Source organism: Protobothrops mucrosquamatus, unplaced genomic scaffold (genome assembly GCF_001527695.2).
Source record: "Protobothrops mucrosquamatus isolate PMUCROS unplaced genomic scaffold, P.Mucros_1.0 scaffold_257, whole genome shotgun sequence".
Taxonomy (NCBI): Eukaryota; Metazoa; Chordata; class Lepidosauria; order Squamata; family Viperidae; genus Protobothrops; species Protobothrops mucrosquamatus.
The window spans coordinates 4,583,962-4,602,574 of NW_015386333.1; the positions used below are offsets into that span (position 1 = coordinate 4,583,962).

The 18,613-nt window shown below is 38.6% G+C and overlaps 1 protein-coding gene across 1 annotated transcript; it reads right to left on the bottom strand.

Annotated features, from left to right (window-relative positions):
* Positions 1 to 780: 780 nt before the first annotated feature.
* Positions 781 to 18,164, bottom strand: EZH1 (enhancer of zeste 1 polycomb repressive complex 2 subunit). The gene is made up of 20 exons (XM_029287223.1): positions 18,070 to 18,164; positions 16,298 to 16,418; positions 14,508 to 14,636; positions 13,160 to 13,279; positions 11,621 to 11,741; positions 11,273 to 11,446; positions 10,562 to 10,664; positions 9,460 to 9,623; positions 8,586 to 8,677; positions 7,142 to 7,325; positions 6,525 to 6,721; positions 6,340 to 6,431; positions 5,918 to 5,958; positions 5,322 to 5,447; positions 5,041 to 5,219; positions 4,459 to 4,554; positions 2,506 to 2,587; positions 2,246 to 2,326; positions 1,409 to 1,493; positions 781 to 1,286 (listed from the first exon to the last, which is right to left on the bottom strand). Exons 1-20 carry the CDS (start codon positions 18,129 to 18,131, stop codon positions 1,226 to 1,228), a joined length of 2,310 nt encoding a protein of 769 aa, XP_029143056.1. The 5' UTR covers positions 18,132 to 18,164; the 3' UTR covers positions 781 to 1,225.
* Positions 18,165 to 18,613: the final 449 nt, after the last annotated feature.

Below are 18,613 nucleotides of genomic sequence, written 5' to 3' on the forward strand. Positions count from 1 at the left end.
AGTGCTAACACTTTCACAATTACATGGCTGGCATGATCAGAAGCAACTGAATACTCTTAGGCCAAATAATGCTATTTGCGTAGCTAATACATGTTTGTGTATACCTCATTCTACACACACTCTGCCAAGTTCTATAAACTACATTTCTGTCTTCTCCAAGGCTGACATTGATGTTACTATGTCACACAAGGGGACTTACCCATGTAGTAAATTCAAACTATTGCTGGCACCAATAAACACATTTTATCAGTATAATAAGCCAGTTTTATGATTGATTATAGTTCTCATGTATCAACCTATGAAAAAGTCAGTTTCTGGTTTCTACAGTAATCCATACTATGGAAATTGAATCTATTTTCACTTCTTATAAATCCACAGGGAGCCCAATTCCTTGTCTTCATGGAGCAAATAATTCTAAAGTGCATGCTAATTGATTGTTTTGGACATAAATGGGGGGGGGAAGTGGGTGACAAATTAATTACTCTTAAAAAGATTGTTATACTCTGCTGGGGTCACCCAATTGTTCTGTTTTCATATGTGTATCAAGAATACCTCTTGTGGCTTTAAAAAACATTTAATGTTTTAAGAGAAGAGCAAAACCAAATGTGTGAGTCCTTAAACTAACTAAAAAAAAAAAAATTCACTGCTGAAAGTGTTAGTATGAAGCCCAAGAGGGAAAGAGAATAGGATTAGAGAGTGTTGTAACAAGTCACTAACTGAAGGAAACGAACTATAGAGGTTTGGGAACAAATGTTAACTCATCAGGAATTAATTAATAAAAATGAATTAATCCCCTCCCTTGGCCTCTGTATAATACTTTATGATTTTCTTTGCAAGTGACATTTGTGTTGAGATAATCTCTGCTCTAAATTTGCCTGCAGCCAGAGCAAAGAAATACATTCTTCAGCTCAAATAATTTTTTAACCAATAAATCAAATCGATTTACAAGCTTCAGCATATAAAAGGGTCTTAAACCACTTTGCCTTTTCAGAGCCTCCTCATCTTCCTCCTAATAGTAATTCAGCAGAACTCTTCATGGTGTCACTAGCTGCCAGTCAAGTGGCCTTGGAATCAGAATCTCAAGTCCATAGAAAAAGCTGGATCTTTCCTTTCTCTAAAGAGGAATCCAGGTGCAATGAAACCCTAATATATATAGCAACAAAGAAAGCAGCATGAATAGGATGCAATGATACTGGCTGGGAACACTGAGGGCCAGTAATTTCAATCAGATGTCATCCGTTTCTCTTTCAATGCCGACATATTTGAGGGCATCTGCTTGGCTATACCTGGGAAAGAAATGAAACTGTTGTGAATAAGTACATTATGGTCTTTATGAAGATATACATATGAGATATCATATCAAGCAATATCTTAGAAACTTTGAAAACTGGAATTAGATTGCACTCACCTGTAATCAAAAAAGAGCTCTTCGCCTGCCTGAATTGCTCTCTTGGCAAAGATCCCGATGCGGTGATCTCCATTCACCATCACCACTGAATTGGGGCAAAAAAGAGACTGAATGAATTGTCTAGATTTTTACAAGAATCACCCCACCAAGGCTTCCACTGTCACTCATTCCCAACCTTCAGGAAACAAAATTTCAAATCTGTCATTTGCTAAACTAGAGGGCGCATCATTTTCACACTTGAGAATGCAAATGTATTCATCTAGCATAGACGCAATTAAAGAGCCATTTTTGCATCCTAGAATAAGTTAGAAATGTGTGAGGTATGGTTGATTGTTACCACCGTTCTTAAACTGTGAATTCTAAGCTACAAAGTTAATTCTCTAGAATGTGAATGTAATTCTCAGCAGTGCCTATTAGCAATTGTGGAGCTGAATTAAGAGGTTTTGCCAAGAAATAACTTATTTATATAAGTATTTATCACATCTAATCTCTCATCTAGGATCTTGTTTCTTTGCCTTTGCCTTTTTGATGATTAAGGGATGATAGAAGCACCTCTTCTATGAACACAATTCTCTGTGACCAGATTTTCTGATGAAGATATTTATATTCTAATTTTAAAAAAAATCAGTAATTACAATGGCTGGCAACATGCCCTCTTTTTTTAATTATAAACAGCTGAATATACTTGATCCAAGACATATCCCCTCACACTTACCTTCTAGGTTTGCATTCTCATTTGGGGGTAAAAATCAAAGTAAGGATGTCTGCCTAAAAACACCAGATTCCAAGTTGGAGTCTATTGCATCAGAATGAGAGCAGAGCCCTAAAGAGTCTCACCTTTGGCATAACAGTTAGGATTGACGGAGTGATTTGCAAAGCGGATTTTGTTGCCTTTGCGTGTGGCATCAACAACGAAATCTGTCAGGAAAAAAAAGAGTTCATAGGGATTGGAGCCTCTGCAAAAGCTCACTTACTTATGTAAAACCACCTCTGAAAGCTATAGAAGACAGAACTCTAAAGCCTGCTCCCTCCAAGTTGCTTCATCACCCCTTACTGGAGATCACATCCGCAAGCTCTACCTCACTATAATCAATTACCATTATTGAGGTTGAAGAGGAAGCTGGACATATACTTGTCATAGACCTTGCCACGTCGGTCAGCCTCATCTTGAGAGATAAGCTGAGAAAAAGGAACACAACGGACAAGAATTTGTTAGTTGCCATAAGGCGACCAAGTCAGAGGTTAACAAAATTTAGAAGGCTTAGTTTCTCCCAAAGAATTGGGAGATCTGAAAATAATGTCTCCAAAGCAGACAAAATTTAAACAGAACTTTTCTTCCATTTTGCAACAATAAAGGTGGGGGCAGAAAATTAAACAATTTATTTGCTAACTACACATTTTGGCAAGTAAAAAACTGATAGGTAATCAAATTAACATTTCAGATCAACCAACAGATAAGGAATGAATTTTTTGTTCTTTTTTTATCTACACAAAATATATGGATTACTTGATATATTTCCAATACTGGCAATACTGAAATAGATATAAATACATTTGGTCATGCCATCCTTAGTTCTTCTCTTGTATAAAACATACAAGAGAATCAGTACTCCTTAAACTGTTGATTTCTACTACTGACATACAGCCAGAATTAAATTTGGTACATGTCAATATGCAAAATGAAAAAGAGTGGGAGAATTAGAGTTGCTGGGAATTGGGTAGTGTATAAATTTAATAAATCATCACCATCATCTTCCCAACCCAAAACAAGGCTGTACACTTTTTAGTTAAAACTTCAGCTCTAGGTTTAAGATGCTGTAACATGTGGAAATTGTTTTCAATAACACATTGGTTTCATTTACATTGTTAACAAATCATTTATAGTTGTTAAAGGAAAATTTGCCACACTGCTCTGATTTCTGGCAATGCAATGATAAATGAATGTGGGACTGCCCTAGAATTGCTCAATTCTGAACAGGAATCAAGGAATGCAACAATTTCTTCCTAGAAACAGATCTAAATTTTGCAGACAAAACAGCTTTAAGAGGAATTTTACTCCAGGGCAGCATAAATAGTTTACATGAATTTTATTTGCTAACAAATATATCATTTTATAAAACTAGAAAAAAATTGAGCCCGAAAAAGATTATAAAAGCTGCCTATTCCACCTTCTCTTTCCTTGCCCTTCTGCTCTACTTTGATGTTTCATTATTGCTATGCTTGTGGTATTGCTATAAAATCTGATTACGAGTTAAGAAGCTGGAGCTGTATTGAAAATGGTACAAATACTCCACCTGGAATTAATCAAAAGTTTACTAGAAAGTTTCCCCAACATCATAATCAGCCAACTGTTCACCAAAAATAACAGCTTGCCTAGTTTTTAGCTTCAAGTCCTATCTAAATGTTGACCAAGTGACAAGCCCATATTAATAAATGACTTTCACCTGCAGGTTGTCCTTGCTTTATGACATAATTGAGCCCACAATTTTGGTTAAAAGTTGTAATGATCATAAAGTGGGTCTTCATGTGAATGTGCCCAATTTTATAATATTTTTATGGCAGCTGTTAAGTGAACATGGTTGTAAAGTGAACGCCACAGCCATTAAATGAACCCATTATTTGGGGTTTTTTGCTGTAAAATGGAAGTAAATGCCTGTTTCCAGCAAAACTATCATAAATCGCAGGCAGGTGACTGTAAGGGTGCAGCAAATGGCTATGTGGGCCAGTTGCCAAATGCCCAAAATACAATCATATGATTACATGGGGGAATGCATGGGGTCCATCATAACTTGACCAGTTACTAAACAACCCGTCAAGGACCATCTGAATGCTGGCAAGGCCCAAAATTTACTGTTCCAGAGATAGAAACATGTATTTCCCTCGGGATATCCCGTTCCTCTTTTCAGCTCATAAGCTCAAAGCTGGAGTTGCTGTTCAGGAGATGAACAAATAACCTGCCCTCTCATTCATCTTGATAACCACTGCTGAGACTAAGGATTACAGCAGAGAGGCTAGTGGATCTTAAGTCTTGTTCTATTTTTCCAACTCACCTCCCCACAGTACTCAGAGATAAATTCGTTCTTCTGCACAGATTCCTTAATGAAAGTTCCCCATCCAGCAACATCTGATGGGGCCAGCAGCAAGTGCTATGAAGAAAAGAGGCAGAAGCATATTTTATTAAGTAGATCAAGTGAACAAACATAGAGCATTACAAGATGGGGAGAGAAAGGAGACAAACAAATGGATACCATATTCTAGTCCACCAGCCACAACAAGATATCCTTTACTTGCAGCATTCTTTGAACGCTATCTTTAAAATCTCCAAATAAAGGTATACTGTAGCCAACTTTATCTTCTATTCCAATACATGGAGAGTCCAGTTAAAAAAATCAGTCCTTACTGTTATGGAAGTAAGGTTGGCAAAGATGGCTGAAACCTCAGAGAATGGGTAGCAGTGCAAGCAAGAACTAACTGGGTCTGAGTCCTTCCTACAGTTTCTCACATTAGCTAGCAGAAACAAAATAAAACACCTAAGCTAACTCAGTTCTATGCCATTCCCAACTAGCACATTTCCATAGCAGGCTCATAATTCTGATCTCCTGTCCTCCCCCTGTTTTGGGACTGAAATGTACCTTCTTGAGGCCCCGCTGGATGCTGCAGTTCTTGCAGGAAACCACCTTGGAGTCCCAGTGCTCTGATGCCCCACAAGTCAGGCAGAGGTCTGGATCACATTCCCGCACAGCCAGATAGCAGGGGCACTGCTTAGTGTTGCACTGAGTCTTGCAACGGCAGCCAGGGAACCGGTTCTGGCCTTGCAGAGGAAACAAAAACATATTTGAAGGTATGCCACAAGAAAAATTGCTAGAAACCTTAGCTATTATTTGGCAGCTTTGTAGAGAGTCTTGTTTCTTACAATCAGGATTGCACTGGCAGAATTTCTCACAGAAATTCTGTGTCATAATGCAAGGACAGGAGCTGTCACAAGGATGGTCTGGATGGTCACAGGGTTGGTAGTTGAACACTTGAGTTGATGAATTGTCTGCAGGAAGAAGGAACATCTATGAGTTGGGCCTAAGAAGCCTGAATGCTGCATATATCATAGTCCCAAGTCAGCACAAGACAGTGTTTTTAGTGCAGAGGGCCACTTCAGGTTTACCAACTTAGTGCAAGTGCTGGAATATGATAAGAAAACAGTATTAGCATGGATTATTCAAGCTACTTTTCAAAATACCAGATGTCAGCAATCAGAATTTCCTTATTTAGGATTTTGAATTCTGCTATTAGTATTAAAACAGAATACTTCTCCAACTTAATTACAGATATCAGAGGTAATGAGGAAACACTGTCTCATCAACTGATGGGAATATTCTGGAGAAAATTTTAGAAACAAAGGGAGTGTTGAGGTTTCTTGGCCTAGCCTGGCCTGATTGGCCTTTGACAAATCTTCTAAATTCCATTCTGTTTTCCCAGGAGAAGAGAATAAGAAGAACCAGGCAAGAAATACATTACCTTTCTTAAGCTGGATCTTCCTGCAGTGAGCAGCCCAGAGCCTTTGTTTGGGAAAAGGAAGAGAAAAAAGAATATTAATCATAGAGACAGGAAAAAAATCTGGATTTCTAAAATATGCATTCTCTCTAACTCTCCTTAGCCTCCTTTCTAGATCTCTCAGATAAAAAAAATGGAACTTATAGATGAAGGAACAACTTGGTGAGAGGCAGGAACTTTTCCAACATAAGAAAATTGAGAATGATGAGTTGGGTACTGCTACATTTCAGAACTTTTTCAGAAGGAAGGGGTGTGTGTGCAGAGGTCCATAAAGACTATGTCAGTTTTTGGCAACCTCAGTCACTATGTCTTCCCCAAGAACTTCTGTAGCCCTAGAATTATTCCTTGCATGGCTTCTTATTGGCTAGATTCCCCTGAACACATACCTGTGCTTCCTCTTCTTCTTCTGGGAGGGATTCAGGAGCTCATTAACTGGTAGCTTTGTTATCAAGGATTCCTTTACAGCAAACTGAAAGACCTGCCAAACAAGACATGCAACTTGTTGAAAATGGGAGTTCCAAGTGAGGGAACCAAATGCCCGTGCCCAGTCCTGGCCTACCAAAGCTCATACCTGCTTGCATGTCTTGGTTCCCAGAAGCCGAGCAATGGAGCAGAAGTTATTGAAGTAAGTTCCATGGAAAACACGGAAGAGAGTCTCCTCTGCCCCTGTCCACTCCACAGGCTCCAGAGGCACATCAGACATGAAGGGCTGAGAAGATGATGGACTCAGCTTTGGCTTGGTTGGAGTTTGGCAACGTGAGTTTGCCTCTGGAGCAACAACAACAACAACAACAACAAAAATGAATAGATGTGGAAAGTAAGCATGTACCAAAAAGGAACCCCCAAACATGACAACAATCTTGTTTTCTTAAACATGTTTACCTGCAAGTGGTATCATTTGTCACAGGATTACTAATGGGCAAGGACTGTTTGTGATGGGCAAGGACTGTTTGTGATGACAGAAATACATTCTTTCTTCAACAAAGTGACTGGCACTTAGTGCTTATGTGTGGCACTAAAATAGACTGATAGCAAGCTCTGGCATAAATTAAATATGAACAGATTCCACAGAAGAAATTATTCTTCTTTGAGCCTGCTGGAGCACATCACTTTCTAAGGTGAAAGAGGCCACCTGCAATTTCTCCATCCCTGTTTTTCACAAGCCATACATAGGGGAACCTCACCCACCTGAAGAACTGGATGCCCAGTCATTGCCTGTATCTCTGTCACTATCACCTTCTTTTGCTTCAGCACTTGTAGAGGCTGCAGCACTGGTGGAGGCAGTGGCACTGAGATTGGGGTTCTTGCGTCGACGACGTCCAGCATATTTTGACCGAGGGTTATGCATCATGGCAAATTCTTTGGCTCCCTCCTAAAAACAAGATAAAATTAGAAATACACAGCCTTGTTCAGATATTATAACTAACCAGGAAGGACATGGATCCAGTATGCTGGTGATGGCACTAATAGTGTTGAGGACCCATTGCCTTAAGTTAATTTAAGTTCTCTGGATAGAAGAAAGAGAAGGGCAAGTTTTTTTTTTACAGAGGGTCATAAGTTAGTCATGCCCATAAAGGAAGGGAACATATACCAACCATATGAAACAAAATGGGTAATTTACAGACTGCATAAAACCTTTCCAATGAACCCCTTTCCTCATTTTATTCCAAAAATTCAAGTGGCAATGGACTTTGCTATAAAATTTTGGAGCCAAAGTGCTTGCTCCAGAATTTTAGGAACTGATTTAGGAACAATATTGTATAGAAAGTACAATATTGCCCTAGATACAGAAATCAAAATATACTAAATTTTGTTTAGGCAATTTGAAACAATTGTATGGAAAATTGAATACACAGGAAACTGATGGTTTCTAAGAAATAGTTTATTTTATTGTGGTTTGCTAGTATAGGAAAATGGTCATTTTGAAGCCTCTTGAAGATGCAGATTCTTTTTTGAAACAAAATCTGTATTTGCTAGAAACAGGTGAGGATCATGCAGTGAAAAACGTACTATAAAGACAGGAGAATGGTATGAAACCAAGACATCCTTCTTTCCTTCCTACAATGTCATAATTGCATATATTTTCTTTTGACTAAATGTCCTTTTAGGGTTTTTTTTAAGAGAGTATGTGTGTGTGTGTGTGTTTGTCTGCCTGTAGAAATTTAGGGTTTCCTAGATCCAGACTTCAAAAGTCTAGACCACAATTAAATGGTAAGATAATGCAGAAAATTAATTTTTTCCTGCCACCTGCTGGTCATTTGAACTTTTGCATCCCAGACCTGAAAGTCCTAGGAAAAGCAGTTTAATTTTTAGGGTAACAGGGCATGCTCTCCTTTTAGTAATGAAGGACGGTCATATTAAAATAAATCAAAAACAAAAATGGGCCTATTAGAACCTTTAATCTATTTATTAATTTATTATTAGAGCATAAGCTTTAATGGGTTGGAACTCACACTATCAGATCAGGTTAAAATGTTTCAGATGTAGATATAGATGGTATTACTATTTACCTGAGAATGTACAATATTTTATGACAACAATAATTGGTGGATGCACAACAATTCTTATACTATATTTTAAATGAATGCCTGTAATATTGGTTTTGCACCCCAGCAATCCCCATCCAACATACCAACCACAAAAAGCAGTCTGATCCACAAGGCTCCGTCTCAATTTTGGTCTCCACATTTTTCCGCTTATAAACATTTGGAGTTGCATGAAAAGCTAAAAAAGAATAACCATCTTGCTTGGGTTAGAATAGGTTTAGGCTTTTTTTAGGTTTTATTCAATTATTCAATTCAGGAACCTTGAAAAATATTCCTTGTCTAAAAAAAAATAATCTCAAATCTCAGGAAGGCAATAATTACTATTAGTCAAATAATTTTGTAAGAATTTATACCCAGGGTTAAATTCACCCTATTTTAAATTTGGCAGACCATCAAACATGCAGAAATACAGGGGGGAGAGCCGGGGGGGGGGGCGGGAAGGGACAATTTTCAGAATGAAAATGAAGCCATAGCAAAAACTGGAGAACTACTTGTATGCCTGCCTGGTAATGCTAATTAATCCATAATATATTATTACTATCTAGCAAACCAAACTTAAGTTTGGCTATTTCAGGCAGGCATTGGTATTTCAATGGCTAACCCACCTGGATTTTAACTGGAATATTTATGGGTCTTTACTATTGTAACTGAGTATAATTTAAATCATGTTAGATCTTATACAGATGTTCTAAGCCATTCTGAATACTTTAGTATGATAGATAGGAGGGAGAGTAGGTAAGAAGATTAAAAAATGCATTGGGGGAAGGTAAATGGAGGTGGACATTCTAGGATAATTTGAAAAAGTGGAATCAACATTGTTATGCATGCATCTATACAGAAGCCAGGGGATTCTGCTAGGGAACAGCCTTCCTGAGATAATCTGCTAACATTTCCCATGAAAATGTCATACACTGGAACAGAATAAGCAGGAAAGAGGTAGAGATTGTATCAGGAACTTACGATGGAGGAAACAGTCATACTTGAAACAGCGCCTGCAAAAAAGTGTGTGAAAGGAATGCAGAGCCTGCTCACGCTGAACAGATTTGGCATTCGGCCCGTCTATATTTGGTGTGCACTGGGGTGGAAGCACATTCATGTCGGATTCTTCTGTCAGCTCCCTATATCTGAAGAAATGAGGTAGAGAAGAGAAGAGTCATTCAAAGTCATAAAGAGACCTTCCAAAGTTGCTCCAAACAATGGAAAGACTGGCTGCAGCTATTCTGACAGTCTGTACTTATGTACTTAAAATTGTTACTTAAGAGAGAATGGGTTATCATTTCACACTCTGAAGATCACTGCTAACATATTGTTCAAGCATTAAAACTGCCTCAAATAAAATTGAACACTTTCAGATAAGAGGCATCTTGCGGTTTGCAAAATGCTAACTGACATAGCAAACTAGGAACCAGAATTGTGTATTTTGAAGACCAGCTGCAAACCTCTGCATATGACAAGCATGGTTAGAATGCTTGAGATAATAATGTGAAACACTCCAAAGCGGACAGCAGGGGGAGACAAAAGCATGACCACTACTAACACCCCAGATTATTTTCCTGTAATAATTCGGTTGCAAACTATACACTGGATAGTGCTTCTCTGCTAGTCAAAATTCATAAATTGTAAAACTTTAGCCAGACTGCAAGTTTGTTTGTTTATTCGTATCAGAAGCATCATGATAAGGCATACTATATGACATAACATTGGAAATATAAAATACAAGATTAAAACATGTACAAATTAAATAGGTCTTGCCCAGAAACTAGCAACATTAATATTAGAAATATATTAGATTATAATATTATTTTTTAGACTATATGAGACATATCCAAATAATTTTCTTGGCAACATTAAGAGTATAGTTTGTTTTTGCCTCCTCCTGAGGCACATTACTGTCCTGAGACTTCCTGGTAGCCTTTTGATTTAACCACCATTAACTATATCTGACCCTGCTCAGATTTTTTTTTTGAGGCAGTATTTCTGATACCCATCTTGGAAATTAAAATACAGTATGTCCAGACTAGAAAAACGAAATGACACTTGGCTTGAATTAGATAATTCCTACCTTTCTTTCATGTCTTCTGGGTAGCCATTCTCAGGAAACATTGATGAAAGAGCTGTAAAGATCATGTCATTTGGAAAGTGCTTCTTTGAACTTTTCTTGTTACCTACATTAGACATGCAAGAAAGCCTGCTGATATTTTGTGAATTAAAATATTCCTCTCCCTGGAATACTGCTCTTCCAAGATAGGATTGGCTCAGAAAATAATTAGGAAGAAACCACAACAGGCAAATATCAGACAATAAACTATACTGTAGAATGCATAAAAACAATTTTGAAGAAAATGCCAAACAGGTGCCTTTTTCTCAGTTTCCTTGTGTATATTGTTATGCAGTCATTATAATTTCCCCAGCAAAATACAAGAGTCTACAAGATCACAAAGAAATTGTGAATAAAAATTGTATTGTACTTTTAGGGGCTCTTAAAGTTTAGCCTACAGTTATTTTGTTACTTAATTTCATTTAATAATGTATGGGGTGGAAGAGAAGAGCTATAAACTTTGAAGGATGCAGTTGAAGCATGTTTCCATTAAACTCTGCTGGAGAAGAACATTACCCAAGAACTGAATCTATAGCCCCCTTCTTGCCAATTCATACTGCCTAGTATAAGATACTAAATGGAAGAAGCACATAGCAGCAAGACTTGCAAAGTCATGGCAGTCTGAATGTGGCTCCAATAGGAAGGGACATGATGGTTAAGAAGCAAGAAACATACTTTCCATTGTAAGTCGTTTCCTCTTCCGTGTGACAGGCAGGTCTTCCTTCAAAGCTTCTTGTTTGCCTTCTGCAGTATCGTGTCCTTCATCTTCTTCCTCAGAATATTGGTTTAATGCATCTACCAACTCCAGAAAAACAGCATCACTGATCAGAACAGAACCTGGGAGCAATTCTGGAAGGAAGAACTGAAAGCTAGACATGGGGAAAAATTCAACCTCATGAACAACAACATTGTGTGCCTACGAAGACAAATCTGACTTGTAAAAACAGAACTCTCTCCTCCAGTTCCCTCCCTATACATGATCTGGGCCCCTTCAATCCCAATGGAAGACTGTATAGCCTTTACCTTCTTCTCCATGGACTTTGCCGTCGTAGTTATTAATGAGCTCCTCGATGAAGGTTTCGTCCTCTTCTTTTACTTCATCTCCCATGTAAGGGATGTTGCACAACACAGTTTCATCCTCCACCTGCAAACGGGGGCAGACACAGCCTGAGGGAGGCAGGGGGCTGTCCCTTGTCCACTCACCAGAAGAGCCTGCAAATGGCAGATTGCATGCCCACCTTAACAAGAACCCAGAGGGATGTCTGCTGATCTTACTGCACAGTAAAGACTTTTCCTAGACAGCACTCTTCATGCTGACTGGAGGAGGAGCGGAGCTGTAGTCCAACATATCTGGGAGGGAACTAGATTAGGGAAGGCTGACGTAGTATGCCCCAGCATCACAAGGTCTTTCTTCATGAGCACTTACTCTTGAAGGCAAGGTCATGCCATTCAATCAGTGGTCTTTAGAGAAGGTTCTGGTGGCACTAGTGATTCACATAATTTTATCTTGCTTATTTGCAATAGAAAAACTCTGGCTTTATCCCTGCTTACTGTAGAAGGGGGTTCAGAATGTTTTTTTCTATCTTGCATTAGGGAGCTAAGGCCATACAGTTTGACAGCATGATCCACACAACAAACACCAACTCACTAAGTTAAGGAAAATATCTTATTTCTATCCAAAAATTGCTAGAGGAAGAGCAGCCTGCAAGAAGTGCCTTTTAGCTCCAACTCAGGGAAGGCTTGGTACATACAAAAGTATTGTCAGAATCCAACAGCTGCTGCCAGATCAGATGCTTTTAATGTGGAGCAAAAGTCCCATAAATTGCTTTGTCCAAATGTTGTGCCCTTAGAGAATGACTGAGGGTGACCAACAGAAAGGCATCAAAATTGTGAGCAATTATTAACCTAATAATCTCATTTACTTGTAAGATGACAATAAGTTAAAAAAAATGGATGGCCCATCATTGGAATACATGCTTCTGAAGACTCCCACTCCCCACCCAACCTTCAGACTTCATTAGTGATAAGAAGTTTCTGAGAAGGGATGGAGAAGCCCCTCATCAGAAATGTTAGAAGGTAAATTCTGGTATTGTCAGCATTTCCCTAGCTCTGAACTTCCAGAAGCTGGGATTAGGGATGAACAAGACTCATTAGAGAATGGCAGATTGTTTACAGGACACTGTCATTTTGCAGAATCAAACTGGAACTTCCTTGATCTTCTGTGCAAGACATGGCTTCTAAATGCCATCTTTTCCATCTGGAATCCAGATGTTTTGGACACTGGAGACAATGTAGACAAGCAAGAAATTTCACTTCTGTAATCAGATAAATAACTGTGCTATCTACCTTAAGAGACAATTCAGATATTACAAACAAGTGTGCAAACCTTAGTAAAAATACCATGTATTGTCAGGTTCAAAATGAAAAGCAGATGTTCTTGCACTGGGTAGTACTCCACGAAGAAACCCTGCTGCCTTCCAACCAGGCCTTAAAAGATGTTCTGGATTCAAAAGAAAACATTCATATTCAAGCTCAGAATTATGGCAGCAGCTGATTACCTACCATGAAGTTCTGCTGGAGTGGAGACCAGGAATACATGATAGGCACCAGGGCTACAGTGTTTAGAGTTCGCATGAACAAAGTCTGGGTGCTCAAAGTGGGGAAGCTGCTCTCAACTGTGCACTGGAGGAGAACAAAAGCGTGCCCCGTCAGAAGGAGTAATATACAAGTCACCCCTCTTAAGTCCCTCTGTGCTGAATATATTTTCATCCATTCCTGGTACTAAAGGAGACAGATATGATGTGCCTTAGTGACCATGCTTTAGTATCATATGGGAATCTTCTAATATGGTTTTCTCTCTTGCTTCCGCTAGAGGGCACCACGAACCACTACATTCAGAGAGAGGAAGATGGACTTTTGGTAGGCATTCTGATTTGATATATAGGGCCATCATCATATCAAGTTAATAATCATATTATTATCTAGGCCCACTGTAACACGTTGCGTACTTACCAATGAAGACCAGAATGGTTTATTACCAAAACATCTTAAAGATCATCTCTTTCCATATACAGTAAATCTAGCAACATGTTGAAGCCATTTTAGGAGACCCTAATCCATGTTTCTCCATAATTTGCAGGTACTTCACCTCATCCTGTCTTGTTTCTTTTACCTTCTTGGTCCAGATGGATCTTTCTTATAGGCTTTCAAGCAGCAGATTAAAGATATTTTGTGTAGACATGCCTTTTAGAAACATGCCTCTCCGATTTGACTTATTGACTGGGGATTTTGTTAAGCATTGTATGACTGATAACAAATTAAATACTGGACTTAGCTTGCTTGTTGGCATACCTTCTAACTTGCAAGCCCTTATCCCTAAACATAGAATTGAAAGAATTGATTATGATCAGTCAGTTGGTGAACAGGCATTTTCAACGTGATCGGATGTATTAATTTGTATGACTTTGAAAGTAGGCCCACCGGTTATGATTCTGGGAAAAATATGTATTATCCCAATTCATGAGCCTATTTCTCTTCTGTTCCCAAAGAATACACATCAATTGACTGTAGGACTTAGGAAACAGAAGGACTGAACACAACAAGAATCAGGAAATTAAAAGCACAAAAGGACTGCTACAGAGGATCTTGCAGCAACTGGCAGGAAGCAAAAGTACTAATTTTGCACATGGAATGTCATCCTTTCCTGTTGCTGTTTGCTGGACAATCCTGAATGATCTTTCCTATTCTGAAAAAAAAACTTCTATTCTGATGACTTTACATAACTGACCTAATTTTTTTCTCTGAGTAAATGCGGAACTTCATAATGACATGGAAAGTAGTGATATTATAGTGTGGGAGTGTGAATATGAACTTAGGAAAGGAAATATAGTACATTATTTGCTGCAAACACCTGTTTGAGAAAAGGGTTTCCTCCAACCAGCTTCATAGACTGAATAGGCTGAACTCTAAGCTTCTTCCAGTCATCGTTTAGGATGTTTATCTTTTCCTGAATCTTTGTGAAGTTAGACACAAATAAATTCTACAGGAATAGAGGAAAGAGAAAAAAAACAGATCAACCTTTTGCCATCATGGAAGAGGGATCCCAATTCACAGGAACCCAGCAAAAGGAACTCATTTTTAAACCTGGATTACTGGCTACCAATTATTTTATATAGGTAGGCAGATTGCAATTATGCCATTTCTCTCCTGATACAATCAAAATCAATCCTTTTCATATCAAAATATACAATCATGCTAATAGTCTACCTCCTGCATCTCTCATGATAGCATCAAATATGTTGACTTGGTAAGTCATTTTGTACCCATAATTATGAGGAAACGAATTTTATTGTTTCTTCAGGGAGATATTTTACAGTGGAGACCTTTGTGGACTCTGAGCTTGGTTGTTGTTTTTTTTGCAGAAATTTCATTACCAAACTAGGCAATATCATCAGTGATAGAAGGGAAAGGGGTCTGCTCTCATTTTATATTCCAGTGGCTTGCCCTGTCAGTGTTGCTGGGAGTAGTGTTGGTGGTTCTTTGGTGTTTTACTGTTAGCTTTTTTGTCTGAATTGGTAATTCTTGATTGGGTATTGTTTCTTTCTTGATTGTTGGTCTAAAGTTAATCTTGGTATGAATCTTTGTTCATCTGGGTGTTGATTGCTGGTGAGATGGTGTTTTGGTCTTTTTGGGTTTGTTTTTTTTTGCTTTTTGATTATCTCTTTTGAATGATATGTAGATGTTGTTTATCTCTATGTGCCTATTGATGGTTGATTTGTCTGAGTGCCAGGCTTCCAGCATTTTTGGATTTGGCTTGGTCTAGGAATAGATATTCTAGATATTTAACATTTAATTTTTTAATGTTCTCTTTTTAATCAGAATCAACCTTTTTCTGTCAGAGGCTGCCCATATTTTTAACAGGCATAGCAGTCACATTATCCGGAATTGAAGTTTTGTACCCTCATATTTTTTGTGCTTTGGGGCACAACAGATATATTAAATAAACTTTATCACACTTTCATTACTACTACCCCCCATCCCCCCATAATTGGGTCATGTAATCTTTAAGTGTTTTGATGACCACAAAAAGGATCTATACATATTCAGACAGCGGCTCACCTCTGTTAGGCCAGAGGAATTTGCCTCGCCTCTGTGCTGGAAACACCACTGCCCACTACTCTGGTGAAACATAAGGGTTGAGGGGAATTCCAGGTATCCCCAAATAAAGGTTTTCCCCTCTCCCTCAGAAACAGATGGAAGATGTTGCTGCATATTTCTCCTGTAGAATCCCTCAAAAGAAAAACAAATGAGAGGTGTGTATGACACTGTTTGGATACTTCTCAGCAGGCAGGATGGATGTTTAGCAGATCAACAGTAGTAAGAAGACTAATGGGGAAGAGAGAGAGCATCAGAGAGAAAAAGTTTGCATATGGGCACCATGGCTGTCGCTAAAGTGGTAGGCAGTGTGCTGTTTATACAGTTTGTAGGGAGTTTGCTGAACTCCTGAATATAGACTCTGGATTTGCAGAATAGAGAATAGATTGATATATATTTTTAGATGTAATTTTAACTTCTCATCTTCCTGAGAGAAAGTCAGTTGCAAGACCGACGTTTCTTTCAGTCAGAGTTTGTCCATTCCAATGTGCAGAGGTTCAAGTTTACTGGAAAAAAAATTCTGCTTAAGGTAAAGCATATCTTTACCTTAGCTCCCATGTTTGCCTGAAGTCTTTTGAGTTGTCGAAGACGCATGTATTCTGACTTGACCTTCCTTTTCCAATACAGAATGCATTTTGATGTGGGTGGACCTGGAATCTCTACTTTCCTGAGGGAAAAAAACAAACATATTTGAAAATCTTTGAACAGTACTAACTGGAAAATTATAACTTTATTCAAAGTCTGTCAAGTCTACATAAGAGTTCCCATAATAAAATAGAAAAATAGCTATAACAGAGTTTTAAGATTCTTGGTCATTGCCCATTATTTTCAGTAATCTTTGTCTTTTGATCACTTCATCAATAGTTGTAGCTACTTTGAAGCTTCTCTTTACATTACTATTTTTTCCTTTAAAATGTAATCTAACAGTATTGAGATGCTATATAGAAGACAACCATTTGTTTAGTGACCATTTAAAGTTACAAAGGCACTGAAAAAAGTGACATGACCTTTTTTCATATTTATGACCATTGCAGCATCCCCATAGTCATGTGATCCAAATTCAGATGCCTGGAAACTAGTTCATATTTATGACGGTTGCAGTGTCCTGGGGTCATGTGATCACTTTTGATGTCCTTCTGACAAGCAAAGTCAATGGAGAAGCCAGATATACTTAACAACTGTGCTACTAACTTAATTGCAATGATCCACTTAACAACTGTAGCAAGAAAAGTCATATAATGAGGCAAACTCATTATTTTACCTAGTAAAAGAAATTTTGGGCTCAATTGTGGTCATAAGTTGAGAACTACCTATATTGCCCACAGTGCCAGATTGAATTGATCTGCTTTTATCACACTCTGACAATGATGAGGCCCATATGTTTTCATTTCAAATGATTAGGGACATGCCCCATGGGAGGGATATGTCCAGCATCCTATGCTCCCCTTACTTTATAACTTTCTTTAAGAAATTATTTTAAATGTTTGGCTATGTTTCTTCCAGGTAAAGTTAGGTTTCACTCATTTTTATATAGCACAAATATCATCATACTGACTGACCTATACGTTACTTACCAAAGTATTTCTGTGTTATCATGTAAACAACACATAGCACTGCAAAACACATAATAAACTAAATCACCAACTTCATCTCAACCTCCTAGAAAGCCAAGTTACTTTCCTCTCAAGTATTGTGATTAAGACCACACGTGTTCCTTTTCCTTCCTCATTAAAGCAGTGAAGGAGAAGCAAAGATGCTGAGTGTCTAGAGCATGCGAAAAATGCCTCAGCTAGCATGTAACAAAACCATAAATTGTTCTGGAGCCACTTACAACTTTTGGCTTAAGAGGCAAAACCAGTATCTTTTATCCTTTTTCGTTTAAGCAGACAAATCCCTGAGATATCAAGCAAGGGCCTTGGCTATTTTTACAGGTATTTTTATAGCTGTGGGAATAGCTGAACAAAATGGGGGAGTTCGTTTCCACGTTTCAGCTTTAAATAGACGAAAGGCAAGGAAAATGCAAGAACTATGTCCAACCAGCATGCCCAAGGCTGCTCAAACAATCTTTTGCCATGCCCCGCCCGCATCCAAAGACCTGCGGCTGTCATGCGATGACCTCAGCACATCTCTCCCTCTTTGCCCTCCCATGTACTGATTTTTAAGATACGTCTATACCCTTTTCTGAGCCCTCGTCCCATTTCCGAGTGAGGGACTTTGCATGACGTCATAAGTATTAATGCACCCGAAGTGCTCACTCCACAGGCATGATCCTCGTTACCCCCTCCCATTTCCCCTTAAACCCCTTCTTCGACACTCACTCCTTAGACATCGTACACAGGTGACCTACAGAAAACGCAGAACCCCCTTTCTGAACACGCATGCGTCACACACCGCATCGTACTCGCCCTCCTCCTCCTCCTTCCCGACGCTGCCCTCTTCCGCAAAGCGACGTCTCCGTTGTCGCAGAGATCCATAGACTTACTAATTGGAGTAAAGTAGTGTCATTTTTGGCGCAAAAAGTTTGTTTTGTTTCTTATCTGGAAAACCGCGTTTGGAAGTCGACACTCGTTCTGGCTAGGCGGTAATGGGTCGCCTTTCCAATTCAAACGATGTTGCACTGTTGAGTGCTTCATCTGTCTCTATGAGTGACCGCACAGTGCACTCTATTTACGTTAAATCCATGTAGCTTTATACTCAAGTTAATTTTAGGGAGGTACGAATGATCACAGGTAAAACATAAAGGTGTTTCCAACAGATAAATCGCTATTATTTTTGCCCATCACATCATTTGTTCCTCTGAAATGATTTAAAACTTTCTTCAACCCCAGAGTAATAATGCTGTGCATGTTACAGTCCAAACCG